General features: G+C 40.5%; 1 protein-coding gene across 1 annotated transcript in view; it reads left to right on the top strand.

The window, feature by feature from the left end:
- The window catches only part of LOC127575007 (glutamate receptor ionotropic, kainate 2), a 358,965-nt gene that overhangs the window by 162,517 nt on the left and 180,611 nt on the right, over window positions 1-15,837 (top strand). Inside the window, exons 5-6 of the mRNA XM_052024597.1 lie at window positions 10,116-10,297; window positions 13,709-13,762. Coding sequence (XP_051880557.1) covers window positions 10,116-10,297; window positions 13,709-13,762 — 236 coding nt within the window. The remainder of the gene's footprint in view (window positions 1-10,115; window positions 10,298-13,708; window positions 13,763-15,837) is intronic.

Here is a 15,837-nt window from a genome sequence, read left to right as displayed (position 1 = left end):
GATATCAGAGGGAGGTTTTTTACCCAGAGAGTGGTAGGTGCATGGAATGTGCTGCCTGGGGTGGTGGTGGAGGCAGGTACGTTGGTCAAGTTCAAGAGATTGTTAGATAAGCATATGGAGGAATTTAAAATAGGGGGATATGTGGGAGGAAGGGGTTAGATAGTCTTAGGGTTTAAAGGTCGGCACAACATTGTGGGCCGAAGGGCCTGTATTGTGCTGTGTGGTTCTATGGTTCTATCAGAGTGTGTTGGGGGTGAGCTTGGTGGGTTCGGGAAAGGTACTGTGGAAGAAAGCTTGTGTATCAGCCCCATATTTCCAGCAAACCCTATGAGATTCAACCACTCATATGCAAACCAGGGGCAATTTACAGCAGCAAAAATAACTTATCAACATAAAATATTGGAGGAAATCAGAACACCTGGAGAAAACCCACGAGATCACAGGGAGAATGTACGCACTCCACACGACAGCACCGAAGGTCCGGATTGAATCTGGGTGTTTGGTGCAGTGAGGCAGCAGCTGTACTAGCTGCAGTACTAAATTGCTCATCATTGCATATCTTCAGCATGTATTTGTTTGATCTGGTCCTGCTAAGCAGTTCTACACGTACCCGAAACATGGCTTTGGAAAAACTGCTGACTTTCAGTGGAGGACACTGCAGATGGCCATGCATGTTGACCTCATGCAGTGAAGGACCGAGAGACCCAGCTGCTGACTGCACCATCTTGTCATGGGTGGCAACAGTCCAATCTGGCAGGCTGACAGCAGCAGCAAGGGCATTGGCAGAGTGGTAGGGGTGAGAGGACAAATGCTGCTATCCGGAGAGAGGACAAGCGGATCTGTGCTCCAGAGAAACACCTTCACTTCCACGGAGCAGGGCCCTGATGCTTGTTTGGCCTTCCTTATCTTCATGGTGGAAATTTAATCATTACATTTCCACCATGAAGATAAGGAAGGCCAAGCACTCATCTGAACAGATGAGAAGAACAATGTGTTTGATGTTGAACTGAGCCACAACTTTGAATTATTTACATACCATGTTAATGAAAAATGCAAGGCTTTCAATGCCATTGCTTTTTTAAAAACAGCAATCCATTTTGGAAAACACTTGGTAAGAAACAGGTTGAAATTTCATTTGTACAATTAATATTATCATAAAAAGAGGAAGTGCCAGAAAAACAAAGAGAACAATCAACAGTGGCAAGAGAAATGTTTCCTTAATTTCTTGGCTGTGAACTTTCATTGGATGAGATCCGTTAACTGGTGACACAATATCATAATTTTATGAGCTGGAACTTGTTGGGAAGTCCCGGTGATTTTGCAGCAAGTGGCAAGTTCCAGCAAGTATGGATGTTTGAGCAAATGTGGATGTTCCAAACTTACTGGCTGAGCTCCACTGGCAACTTTTTGGCTGTGCTGCTGGATTTCCATGGATGATGTCAAACCATATGCCATACAGAGTTGGCTGCTCCCTTGTGAATTTGATTCTTGATTATGCAATTAGCAGTCTGCATAGATCAAATATAGTAAAGCAGGATTACTGGGAGTGCTGGGACCAGTACAGGGATTATTTGAAAGGATCAGTCATTATTTGTGGATTTGTTGGACACTGAGTTGGAGGTGAACTCATTGAGATCAACAGAGCTGAAGAGTGCAAGTTGAAGACTTGTTGTAAGTCATTGAGATCAGAGATCATAATGTCTGCTTTAATAGTGGCTCCTTTGGGCTCCAGAAACACTGGGGGAAAGGAGGCCTAGTCAAGGCCAAAGCCAGAGGAAGCTGAAGGAGCAGGGCAGAAGTGTTCTGGATAGGCGGCTTATCCCCAGGAGTTTTTGGGGAGCAACACCTCCATCTTCCAGTAGAAAATAATTTTTCCTACATTCCTACATGCGTACAAACTGAGGATTCCACTCCACTGGTTCAAGGCACAAGATGCTGTCAGTCTCCAAATGCTGATCTTGCTGTCAGTTGGATTTGGGATGAAAACTGGCAAATGGGCATCATGGACACCAATGCCCAGAAGTGCCCATCTGCCTGAAGTGGAAGCTTCATCTTTCCCCTTAACATTCAGCAGCTTCAGGAAGGTGTAATATCGGGAAGCAGTAACAGGAATATAACATTCATTGTCAGGAAGGTGACATTTCAACTCTGTTTTTCTTCCCACAGATGCAGTTTGACCTTCTATGTATTTCCAGCGTTTTCTGTTTTTATTTTAGATTTCTAGCCCTGCAGTTTTATTTGGTTTTCCCTCATTATCCTCAATGGCAAAACAGTTCTACCTACACTGCACTTCCTCTGCAGCTATGGCACTTTACTCTGCAGTCTGTATTATTTTACCTCAATGCACTGTGTTATGAATTAATCTGTATGAACAGTATGCAAAACAAGTTCTTCACTGTACCTCGGTACAAGTGACAACAATAAACCAATTACATTTCCAGGTTGAACAACAAATGGTCTCTTGCAAATGGTGCCTGACAGGGATGGCTGATAATGAATAAAAAGAAACCCAAATGTCTGATGGCCCATTTTCTGACTGCATCATGTCATATTAGAAATATTAATCCACTCTAGTTGGCTGACTGTGAATTTAGTGTTAGGTGGAAGTTGCAGGAGCATGAATGCTATCATCTGTCGAGCCACTAGCACTTCCTGCGCAGGGCATCAGCTGGCCCAACAATTGGCTGGAAGACAGATTGCTAAAGTGCCATTATAACATTGAAGCTCTCATCAGTTGTAGAATCTAACATTTGGAGCTTAGTTGGTGCTCAGATGTTGAGAATCTTCCACCTGAGCTCCAAATGGAGCCAGTGACCTCTGCCATTTGACTATGTATCATGGTTGTGTCTGTGATCATTGACGTGGCCCCCATGGCTCCTGCATTGCCACGTTGTGGGTTAGAGTTGGCCTCTTCCATGCTCTTAAATATCCCACTTAGTTGTAATTGATAGTAAAACCCTGCATATGCTAGAAATCTCTGAGCCAGAGCCCTTCTGTCCATACTCCTTGAGCTCCTCTGGTACCAACTGATAAAGGACCATTGACCTGAAACATTGACTATATTTCTCTCTCCACAAATGCTGCCTGACCCGCTGAATGTTTTCAGCATTTTTATCCTACTTAAGCTCTCAGGTGGACTGGTCAATGTCCTGTCCATCTCCATGAGCACTTACTGAGCTTTTGTCTGTGTGCTGCACAATCTCTGTCCTTAACTGCATCGTCAGGCAGACTTGGTGACCAGCTTCTCCTGTTAGAGAAGTGGAACCACAGCTATGTTCTGTCCTGGCCTGGCTGCAGTCTGCATCTCCCTGGTGATTCACCACCGGTTGATCCTGTCTCTAAGCTAACCTCAGGGCATGAGCTGAGGGATGTAAGTGATGGAAGCAGTGATGCCATGACTGTGTCAGTTCTTCTGCCAAGGGCCTGGCCAGGTGCCATCAGTTCTGCATTTGAAATGAGGAAGGCACAATGGAATGGAAGGGCCTCAGTGGACCATCTCGGTGCACTAAGGAAAAAGAAATGCTGGGGTAAGGGGAAAGTGAGATGTATTGGAAATGACCATGCCGACATTTTAAATGATCTCTGATTCACACTGGCAACTAGCTGTACAAAGCCAAGCCCTTAGGTATACCCCCACCAATTAACTGAACCAGTGGACATGGTCAGACCTTCTCCTGCTGGTGTGGATGACTGGTGCAAGTTTGTGTGGGAGATAAGGTGTTTGCATGAGTTTTGGAGAACTGGCAAGTGTGTGAGTGCATAGTTTGTTGGTATTTTCTCTGACTTTGACCCTTGGGTTATCTTGGCAGACATTAATTTTTCTGATCATCTCCACCAATTTGGGCTTCAATTCTGCTCATGTTGACCTACTGGTTGCCCTGAAGGTGTCCATGTCTTTTCCAGGTTGGGGATTCTATGAACCAGTGTCCATTTGCAAGTCTATCCTGTAGATCCATGGTTGCAAACAATGCTCCCCAATCAGCAAAATTACTTCCATGAGTGCTTGGATCTGTGATCAACTTCTCTTTAAGAAATCCAGACCATCATCTGGTGCTGGTTACTTTCAACTAATGCATGGCAGGATCCTGCAATTACAGTTATCCCGATTTCAACGTAGTTTTGGGAATAAAGGTTGTGATTGGTGCCTCCAAAGCACACAAGTGTTTACATAAGCTGTGCACTCAAAAGATGCCCATTAATGTCATCAGAACAAACTGGTGCAACATCTCCACAGCAGCACTGATGCACATCTGATTATGGCTAATGAATTTGTAGGCTGTAAACAATTAGTGAGAGCAGAGTCAAAGGCTAGGTGTAGGAACAGAACCACTGTCAATGGGAGATGAAAGAATTCCATGATCTTGCAGAACAAATGAAAAATGTTCAGTGTTTGACTTGTGTTAACAATACAAATATTCTTCTCTTCATTGGAAAATGTTTTCATTGAATTGGAACTTTCAGTTCATTGAATTGGAACTGAGCCTGTACAAGGACAACAAATTGTCTTGTCGTTTACCCTATGTTGGAGAAGTTTAAACCCTAACTTATGAATCAGTTTAGTTCTTTTCATATGAACATTGTATTCTTGTGGCAAATTGCTATAGGAATAAATGTAACAATTGCTGAAAAAAAATTGACTTTGGAACTGCAACTGACAAGGATCCTAATTTAAAGTTTACTTCCATGGTCCTTTAGTAAGAAGTGAAGTGTACAGTTTAGCTTCCCTTTGCAGATCAAGTGGTGAAATATTACTTACATATCCCCATTTAATTAAAATGTATTTTATCTGTTTTGCAATGTGGCTTGTGCTGATAGCTGGAGTCACTCAGAGGAATAGAGAGGACTGAGAACACTTGAGGAATTTGTGATTCCAAATAAATTCTTAAGCATGCAAATTAAAGAAGAGTAGTGAATTTGGAAGCAGACAGGATTATTTAGTTGGGCTCAAATGACAAAGTGACAAGATACTTCCCCACTTCTCCACTTTAAATCACTGACAGCATTTTAAATTGAGAATTATGAGGCCTTGTGTGCTGGTGAAAGAATTTTAAAAAAGCTTATGGTTGTTTATCCATCTGATGGAGAACAGACAACAAAATAAGGACTTGTGGACCCTGCCTACAGCAATTGGCGCTTTACTGTCCCCTTTTGTGAGGGGACTTTGCATTCAGTCAATCCCCTAAAGGAATATATTTTGTGGTCTGGAAATGGTTATTGGGCAATGGTAAGAAACTTAATTTTTGAATAATAAAACGGAATAAAGTTCTTTCCCATTTCTGCTTTTGAGACTTTAAACTGAATCTTTTTTGCATGGGGGAATAATATGTAGGAAAACCAATTTCCTTTCATTATCTTCAGCCTTCAGTGAGGCATGATTTTAAATTGCAAGCATAACTGGCACATCTTTAACCTTATAGAAGATTATGGAATGTCCTTGCTTCCCCATGGGTAAGATGCAGCAGGTTCATGGCTGTTTTTGAATTAAAATGTTAAATTGTTTAGAAGTGGCCACAGATGATTTGGTGCTTTTCACCATCAGTGCATGGAGATCCCTGCCTGTTCCTTAGTCCTTCCTCCCAGTCATCTCCCTCTCCCCAACTTCATTTAAGTTACACCTCCTTTCCCCCTAAAGTCACACTGGCAGTTTCGATTCTCCTCTGCATCCTACTGCCTTCCTGTTACCAGCTTGTGTTGGATGCCTGAAAGCTGTTGACTGGAGCAGGTGTACCTTGGCTTTTTGATAGTGAGGTAAGTCGTAAATTATATCTCACTCCATTACCAAGGCCAAGAGATCTCTCGATTCTGCCCGATCCAATTCACCTACTACTGCACCTCTCACCTATGCTTTTGCTACTTGTAGACTTGAGTAATCTTATTCTTGGTTGGACATCCTCTCATCTTCTGAACCACTTAAACAGCAGGTCATCCAAAACCCTGCTGCTGCTATCTGAAATATCACTATTTATATTCATCCATTTTTCCTATGCTCTTATGACCTACATTGGCTCTCAGTTGGCAATCCCAGAGTCTCTCTCTCTCTCTCTCTCTCCCTTTCTCTTTTCTTTTCTCCCTTGCTCTCTCTCTCTCTCTCTGTGTACCATTGAGATCCATAATTTCACGTACCAAGGACCTAAACTCTGGAATGTGTTCCCTGAATTCCTGCCTATTACCTTTCAAACTCTCATTGAAACCAGCATCTCTGAACAAGATTTTAATTACCTTCCCCAACAAGTGCCTCAATGTAAAATTTAGTAATACTGCTGTGAAACATCTTGGGATAAAGAGTCATAGAGAGATGAAGATCAACCCACCGAGTCCACATTGACTATCAACCACCATTTACACTAATCCCATTTCTTTTGTTTTCTCTACATTCTCAATAACTCCCCCCAGATTCCACCACTTACCTACACTGGGGCAATTTACAGTGGCCAACTAACCGACTGACATGCACATCTTTAGGCTGTGGGAGGAAACCTGAGCACCCAGAGGAAACCCATGTGGTCACAGGGAGATTGTGCAAACTCCACACAGACAAGTCCTGAGGTCAGCATTGAATCCGGGTCTCTGGCATTGTGGGGCAGCAGCTATACTATATTTAAGTGCATTTTAGTAGAAATACAATGTATAGCTGTATTTGAACAGGAAATAAGAAATAATAAGCTTCTGAGTTTGTTTTATCTTATCTTATCTTGTGCTTCAATAGATTACATACTCTTTTGTACGGCTTTCACTGTGAGGGGTTATAAGATTAAGATATCTTTATTAGTCACATGTATATCGAAACACACAGTGAAATACATCTTTTTGCATAGTGTTCTGGAGGGCAGCCTGCAAGTGTCACCACGCTTCCGGCACCAACATAGCATGCCCACAACTTCCTAACCTGTACGTCTTTGGAATGTGGAAGGAAACCGGAGCATCCAGAGGAAACCCACGCAGACAGGGGGAGAACGTACAAACTCCTTACAGACAGTGGCCGGATTTGAACCCGGGTCGCTGGTGCTATAAAGTGTTGTGCTAACCACTACACTATCGTGCCTGCCCCATAGGTTTCATAGGTTGAATGAAAGATAGGAATAAATGTTGCTTACTAGCAGGACAAAAACCCTACTGACAGCACTTCTGATTATTTTTCACTTAAATACCATGATCCACCATCTTGTTTTCTTGACCTTTGTTATATAGACCTGTTCTTCACATTACCTTGACGTATCTTTATTCCTCTTTGAATCATACACTTGTACAGTATGTAGCAACCAAATATTGCAAGCCTTAACATGGGTTCTTCAGCAGTGCTTGGCTTAGGTGTATAATAGCACAATTGTTTTTCAGAATTCTAATATAATATTCTTCCACATGATCTGGCTGCTGACATGAACCTCACTTGTTCAGAATATCGACCTTCCTCAGGCTGGCTAAATTTGCTGCAGGTTGAAATCTAAATATTCAAGAGCAAAATACTACAGTCACTGGAAAGCTGAAATAAAAACAAAAATCGTTGGAAATACTCAGCAGGTCAGGCAGTGTCTGTGAAGGGAGACACACAGAGTTAATGTTTCAGATTGATGACCTCTTATCAGAACCGGGAAAAGAAGTTTTAAGTTGTGGAGCTTGAGGGAAAAGATGGCGAGGGTAAATTTGAAGGTTTATGATAGGTTGGTGACCAGGGGATTGAGTAACACAGTGGTGGCAGTGCCAGCTGAAGAAGAGTTGTAGAGGCTGGTGAATAAGAAAAGGTATGTCTGAGAGAGAGGTAAATAGGCAGAGATGATTGGAATCTGAAATTACCAGAAGAGGCAAGAGAAAAATGTAGCATAAAAGGCTGGAATGGCTGATTATAGAGTTATACAGCACAGAAACAGGCCCTTCAGCCCAACTCGTCCATGCAGACCAAGATGCCCATCTAAACTAGTGGCATTTGCCTGTGTTTGGCCCATAACCCTCTAAATCTTTCCTATCTGAAATTGTTAAATGCAATGTTCGCACCTGAAGACATGCCTGTCAGATGATGATGTGCAGTGGCTTAACTGTATGTTGGGCTTTGTTGAAAGTTTGGGAAGTCAAAGACAGAAGTCAATATGGGAGTGAGATGGAGAATTAGAGTGACATTTCAATTCATTTCAGTTAAAGTGACACTTTAATTCTTTGAACTTCAGCACCTCTACTCTCTTCTTAAAACATCTCTCCTCCTTAAGATCACTTGTTGCAGTATCTCCTTTCACAGCCTGGTGCCAAATTTTGTTTGATAATCCTTGGGATATTCCACAAAATTAATGGTGCTATAAAAAAAAGCAAGGTGTAACAAATGATTTGACAGGAAAGGGTGCCACATCCCAGCTCAGGTCTCTTCCTTAATATGTACATTTCTAGCTACTGGATACTGGAACAAAGCATGTTGAACTCTGGATGATATTTTTCTGCTTCTAACCTATGCTGCTGAGGCATATCACAATGTTTTGCTAATAGGAGCCAATTGAGCTCAAATTGGAAATCAAATCTGGGACTTTGCATAATTCAGCAACCCACTGAATATGTTGGCTGAGAGTTGGCTAGTCAAAACCATTAGCTACATGATGTATGTAGTGGCACTTTGCTAAAACAATTTTCTGCATGAATGGATGTTTTTCCAAACTCCCTATTCTCACACTTACCCCAGCTCAAAATATATTTTCTTACCCACTGCATCTAGTGATACAATGAAAGGTAGTCTAACTGAGTTGACTGATATACCCTGAGACAGTTGTCAAATGAAATATTTTATTCCTTCTTACAGGAATTCCCTCAGGCAATCAATGATCAGTTTTCATTGGAAAAAAACTGAGATGACAATGACATTTGCTCTGTAAACTAACAGAGATACATGTGCACATTTCACCTAATGATTGCAGTTGATTAAGTGCTTCAATGAAAGTTTTTGCTTTTATAATTACAGCCTAAGGCTACCAGCCCACAGAACCAAACTAACAGTGCAGTATACCTGATAACTGCATGCAGACATTTGAAAACTAAAGTGGATTGTTATTTCTATTTTTACCTTACCCTTTCACTAAATGATTCTAGGATTTATCTCAATCCATTTCTGTTCTATTTCAAGAGCAGCATTGATGTGCTTCACCACAGTTTTTAAATATTTTTATTGAGGATGGAAGGTGGAGGACATTGTGTGGCTGTGGATCAATAACTAATACACTGTGCTGAAGGCAGGGTGCACAAACATTAAGTAGAAAGATTGAGGAGGATTGAGTGGTGCTTTGGGTCAGAATTCTATGCTTCCACCTCTGGGACCTGGGCTTGAATCAATCCTAGTCTCTTAGCTCAACACTTGCAATCTGGCTTCTAGTGCGTGTGAACTCATAACATAAGACTGCTCATGGTTTGGTGCAAATTAATAGCAAAGTACTCGATTTCACTCAGTCCGGTTGTAAGGGGAGATGATGTATGACAGAAAAAAAATCATGACGATGGAGCGGAGAGCTGGCTCCCTGAGGATGAGGTTAAGGTACTTACTGTGAGCTTCAATGTACTGAGTGCAATATATCTGGTATTGAAGTTCTTAGTTCTGACATCAAGTGTGGAATATAATACTGATATTCCACATCTTGAATAACAAGAAAATTAACAAAAGATGCAAAATTAAAGAACACATGAGAGTTATTGCTGAATTGTAAATTAGTCATGTGCACTCTTCGAAATGATGGTGCAAATTAATAGCAAAGTACTTGATATCTTACATCTTATATTCATCATTCATTACCACAGTAACAGTCATTGAAATAAAGTATTTCGGTAGACATGCCAGTCAGTGGAAAGTAATGCCACTCAGCAAGTGACCTTTGACTTTTCCCTGATAAAAATGTGTGCCTGGAATTCAGGAGGTTTAGATGCAACATTGGCACAGTTGTCACACATGGGTAGAGAGCAATAGATCAGTTATCATTAAAAGAAGATTCATTTGCCTCCAACACACACACCGTCATTATATTTTTGTGTAGCATGCAGCAAAGTGAATAGATGCCAATTATTTTTCTTACTCTGTGACAACATAAAATTTCCCTCCCCACAAGATCAGATGCCATATGTTGTATTTGCATTATTTTTTTCATCTCCTCAAGGTCTGATTCGGTTACAAGAGCTCATTAAAGCTCCATCTCGGTATAGCATCCGCTTGAAAATTCGGCAGCTTCCTGCAGATACAAAGGATTCCAAGCCCTTGCTGAAGGAAATGAAAAGGAACAAGGAATTCCACGTAATATTTGACTGTAGTCACGAGATGGCAGCTGGCATCCTGAAGCAGGTAACCAATTCCAGGACCAAACCAAAACTGCATTTGGTTAAAACCTAATGAAATTAGCAGTTGTTATTTGCATATTATATCTATTTAAAATTCAGCTGTAAATGAAGTGAAGCTAGCAGTCATTATTTGCATTCCTTATATCTTACTTAAAATTCAATGTAAATATTTATGTAGCGTTATTTTATGTGTTCTTTTCTCTGCCTTATATTAATTGCTCAGGATTTGTGGTTCGGCAAAAATTTTCTGAAGTATTATAAATTGGATTAAGAATAATATCGTTTAAAAACAAATATGCTATCATAAATCAATGAAAATGTGAGATGAGCTCACAGATTATTTACAAAAATATGCATACAGTTATTATTTTTGCCACTTGCAAACTTTCAGAAACATGCTGTGTATGACAAATGATATATTGCATGGTGGAGTTTCAATCTTCACCATGGATTTCAGACAGGCTTAGCTATAATTTTACCAATAAGAAATAAGCAAATCCTACCTCCTTGACGGATTTCATGTGCTATGAATTTTACAGACTTGGAGGAGCCATCAATTTTGATGATGGTGGCACACGGATAAATCTTTAGTAGCAAGTTTATTCTCCTATCTTCCTGATTTGGACCTTCTCTATGGAAAAAAACTAGGAATGGATTTACAAAAATCAAATACAAATCTGTGTGGCATTTGTCAGTCCTTACCTACTCTCGCACCATCCAATCCACAAGTTCCTCCTGCTCTCTCACCTTTCATGATGACACCACCATTACAATAACAGTGGCTCAGAGGCAGGTTCATTGGGTGCCATTCTTTTGTTTGTGTTACCATGATGTGTTTCTTCACCTTGTTTCTGAAGCTGCACAGTAAATAAACCAATCTTCTAGCACCTCAAAAAAAACCTGCAAATTTCAGACTCTTTCAGGTGAAGGAAGGGAAATTCTTTTGGGCTATTCTCACTCACCCAGAAATAATAAAACAACATAAAATGCTGGAAATACTCATCAAGCCAGGCATCATCTGTGGAAAGAGAAGCAGGGTTCAGGTTTCAGGTCTAAGCTCCTTTGTCAGAATTGCTTTTCCAGAGTTACTCCTTGGGAAGCCCAGCAAAATCTAAACCCATTCTCATATTCACTTTTAGGAACATAACTCTTGCAAAACAGGAGCAGCTCTGAGGGAATTCCTAGGCTCTGCTCAGTGTAGCAAATCACAGATTAAGTTACATCTAAACTACTGCTGTGTTGAACCCCTTTAGCTTACGATAAATATTTAATTTTGCTATAAACTTACAAGATATTAGCATAACTATTGCATTTTCAAATTTGTTTTGCCATTGGGAACGCTTACTGTGGGTTTAATGATATGTCAGTGATGAAGTTTAAAGTTAACATTATTATTAGCTAGGCAATAACTGCCTGGTAAAATGAAGTTGTCATTTTTACATAACCATCACCCACTGGCCTTCCTCCACCACTAATCAATCTTCCTGTGAGTTAGTTCTTCACCTAGAAACTCATTCTGAAACAAAAATGTAAACTTTTACAAAAAGGGAACAGGAGAACCTGAATTCGATTCAATTATATGACTTGCTTTGGGTCCAACACTTTGTAGCTAGGTCCTACAAAGAATTGTTAATTTGATGTTAAGTGACAGCTTATTTAGGTGGTGAAGCTGGAGTAGTTGTTATCAGAGCTGAACTGGGTCAGATTAAATAAAGACATTCAAAATGATGAAAATATTTGACAGTGTAAATAAAGAGTGTTTCCAATGGTGGAAGGGCTGGTAATCAAGAGAGTATATATTTAAAATACTGTAACAGGCAAGAAGACTGGAGGCAGATGAGGCGATTTTTTGGTTTTTAATCCAGAAATAGTCTGCCTCAGTGGATTGGGGAAGCAAATTCAACAGCTTTATTAGGAAAATTGGATATTTGAAGGGAAATGTTTGCAGGGATATGGGGAAAATGCATTGGAATGGGACTGCAAAGTTGGCACAAGCGTGATGGATGAATGGACTAATACGCTGCTTCATTCTGTGATTCATTAATTTTATCATTTAATTACTGTTCCATGCATTATTTTCTACTTAAAAACCAAATGAGTTCCAAGCACAATGCCTAAACTTGAAACATACTGCATATGGCAAATTAAAGTTTGAATATTCATGTTTCTTAATCAGCAGTTAGGAAATTATGTAGTCAACTTTCACTTTTAGTCCTGTCTAATTTTATTTTGTTTAAATATAAGCCATGTTACTGCATAAACCAAATTAGCTTAACTTAAACACAATAAGTTAAATCTTGACCATCATTGATAAAATGTGGTGGTCTGTATTCTGAAGACTTGCCCCACTGGTGGAGTTTGGCTAGATATGTCTCTTAATCAAAACAAAATCCATGTTTTCCTTTAAAGCTTCCTTTTTCCCATATGAATGCTGGAAAAGCGCAGAAGATTTGTCAGCATTTAAAAAAGGGAGACATTTGCAATTCTGAGATTTAACTATTCCACTAAGTGGACAGGCATTCTAAATGTTCACCGTTCTTTCCCTTCTGAGTGCAGTTTTCCTTTGTATTTCAGTTTTCTAGTACTCCTGCTTTGTCAGTTCAGCTTCATTCTTTCTGTTGGGAGGAGCAAACCAACTCCACACTCGTGACAATCCATGCAAGGCCATCTCATTCTGCAGCACTATATAGAGAATACAAAGCATTCATTTCCTGACGTACACAGCAAAGATACATGATAACTGGTGCAGGGAAGTGAATTGGTAACAACAAAGGTACAGTCATTGCTTCAACAATCATGTCACTTCAGTACAAAACAACAAGAATTTGGAAGCACTTCTGACCAGTAAGGGAGAATGGAACATCTGAATTTAAAAATGCTTATTTTTCTTCAACCCATTTTGGCTGGGTAATAAAACTGTACCACATTAATACTCTTAGTATTATGAGCAAAATTTTACTAGAAATGAACAAAAAGAAACAATTGCAAAAGAAACAATTATTTTCTATTACGTCATTCCAATTATGTTGGTTCATGGAAGATTTACTGCTTGTGTTCTATCTGAAACTTGCCTATGTACTGCCTGGTACTAATGAGCATAGTACCTAGTGCATTTGGAACACAATTTCTCAATCACATACCAAACAGATCCTATATGCTACTAAGCCTATTTGCAACTGTACTAAGGCCCCTAATAGTGAGCCCCTTTAATAATGTGGAATGGCTGAGTGGCTGATTCACTCTTCCACTGTTTTAAATGTCAGATTGACAAACTTGTGGGTGTCTTCAATTGGTTTGTTCTAATTATACTATGGAAGTCATGTTGTTTCCGTTGATTTGCATTGAATATTTCTCATAATTATGTAGGTGTAGGACAGCTGTTGGAGCTTGACTTGCCTATTCATTTCTTTCTCAGGCTTTGTCAATGGGAATGATGACTGAATATTATCATTACATTTTCACTACCTTGGTAAGCAATTGAACAATTTATTGTCATTACATGATATGTAAGGATGATGCTCATTGATGAATGGTTGACTTGTTTTCACCTTATTCTCCTTCATTTCACCAATGTAATGCATTGGAAAAGTGACAGTCAATAATAAACCTTGAATAGCTCTCTTTTATCCTTTCACTCTGTGGGTGTACAACAATATTTGCATTGTTTGCTTAGAACACATGCATTCTCAGTATCTTAGGACTCTGAACATCTTTACTTGTCTCAGATTTACCTTTGCCCCCAGTGTCTACAGGATTTTGAAGCCCAAATTTGGTGCTATCCAACAATTGCTCACCTGCTCCCTTTCTGCTGGTGACATCCAGCATTAGGTACTTCCCCCTCAATGAGGTTTCTCAGTATAGAAATGGTGTGGCTTCATCCATAGTTTATAACCATAATTATTTTCAAAATAATTAATCCAACATTGTAAAAATGGTACAAACTGGATTACTGATAGAATCATAGAGCAATACAGTACAGAAACAGGCCCTTTGGCCCAACTAGTCCATGCTGACCAATGTGCCCATCCAAGCTAGTCCCATTTGCCCATGTTTGGCCTGTATCCTTCTAAACCTTGCCTATCTGTATACTTATCCAAATGTCTTTTAAATGTTATTATTGTACCTGCCTCAACAACTTCGCCTGGCAGCTTGTTCTACACACACACACACACACACACACACACACACACACACACACACACACACACCACCCTCTGTGTGAAGAAGTTGCCCCTCAGGTCCCTTTTAAATCTTTCCCTTCTGACCTTAAACCTATGCCCTCTAGTTTTCGGTTCCCTTTCCCTGGGAAAAAGCATGTGTGCATTCACCCTATCTATGCCCCTCATGATTTTATACACCTCTACAAGGTCAGCTCTCAGTCTCTTACATTCCAAGGAATAAAGTCCTAGCCTGCCCAACCTCTCCCCTATAACCTGTAACACTACACAAGATTTTATTCACATGCACAAAATATCTCCTCTCAGATCTACAGTGGTTACCACCTGGAAAGACAGGAAAAGAGCTCATGGCAAATGGTCTGCCGGCAACGGTGGTGGAGGTGGATACGATAGGGTCTTTTAAGAGACTGTTGGATAGGTACATGGAGATGAGAAAAATAGAGGGCTATGGGTAAGCCTAGAAATTTCTAGGGTAGGGACATGTTCGGCACAGCATTGTGGGCCGAAGGGCCTGAATTGTGCTGTAGGTTTTTCTATGTTTCTATGTTCAACACTATCACTGACAAACTTCCTTCAAAATCGCTGATCCTTCACAGTTGCTGGTTCAAAATCCTGGGAACACCTTCCCAAAAGAACTTGGGGCATGCCTTACTCACGTGGTTGTATTCTTGGAGGAGGTGGCTCACCACCAGACCTTCAGTGCAGCCAACAAAGAGTATAATTGCTGTCCTTGACAGAGATAGCCACAAACATTGAATGAATGGAAAACAAAATCAAATCTTTCATTAGGATTAGAACCATAGAACAATACAGCACAATACAGGCCCTTCGGCCCACCATGTTGTCCTGACCTTTAAACCACATCTAAGACTACCTAACCCCCTTCCTCCCATGTATCCCCCTATTTTAAATTCCTCCATATGCTTATCTAACAATCTCTTGAACTTGACCAACGTACCTGCTTCCACCACTACCCCAGGCAGCGCATTCCATGCACCAACCACTCTCTGGGTAAAAAACCTCCCTCTGATATCTCCCTTGAACTTCCCACCCATTACTTTAAAGCCATGCCCTCTTGTATTGAGCATTGGTGCCCTGGGAAAGAGGCGCTGGCCGTCTACTCTATCTATTCCTCTTAATATTTTGTACACCTCTATCATGTCTCCCCTCATCCTCCTTCTCTCCAATGAGTAAACCCCTAGCTCCCTTAGTCTCTCTTCATAATCCATACTCTCCAAACCAGGCAGCATCCTGGTAAATCTCCTCTGCACCCTTTCCAACACTTCCACATCCTTCCTATAATGAGGCGACCAGAACTAGACACAGTACTCCAAGTGTGGTCTAACCAGAGTTTTGTAGAGCTGCA

The sequence above is a fragment of the Pristis pectinata genome, chromosome 10 (assembly GCF_009764475.1).
Source record: "Pristis pectinata isolate sPriPec2 chromosome 10, sPriPec2.1.pri, whole genome shotgun sequence".
In the NCBI taxonomy this organism is placed as follows: domain Eukaryota; kingdom Metazoa; phylum Chordata; class Chondrichthyes; order Rhinopristiformes; family Pristidae; genus Pristis; species Pristis pectinata.
Note: the sequence above shows the minus strand (reverse complement) of the source record. Positions and strands in the feature narration are given on the sequence as shown.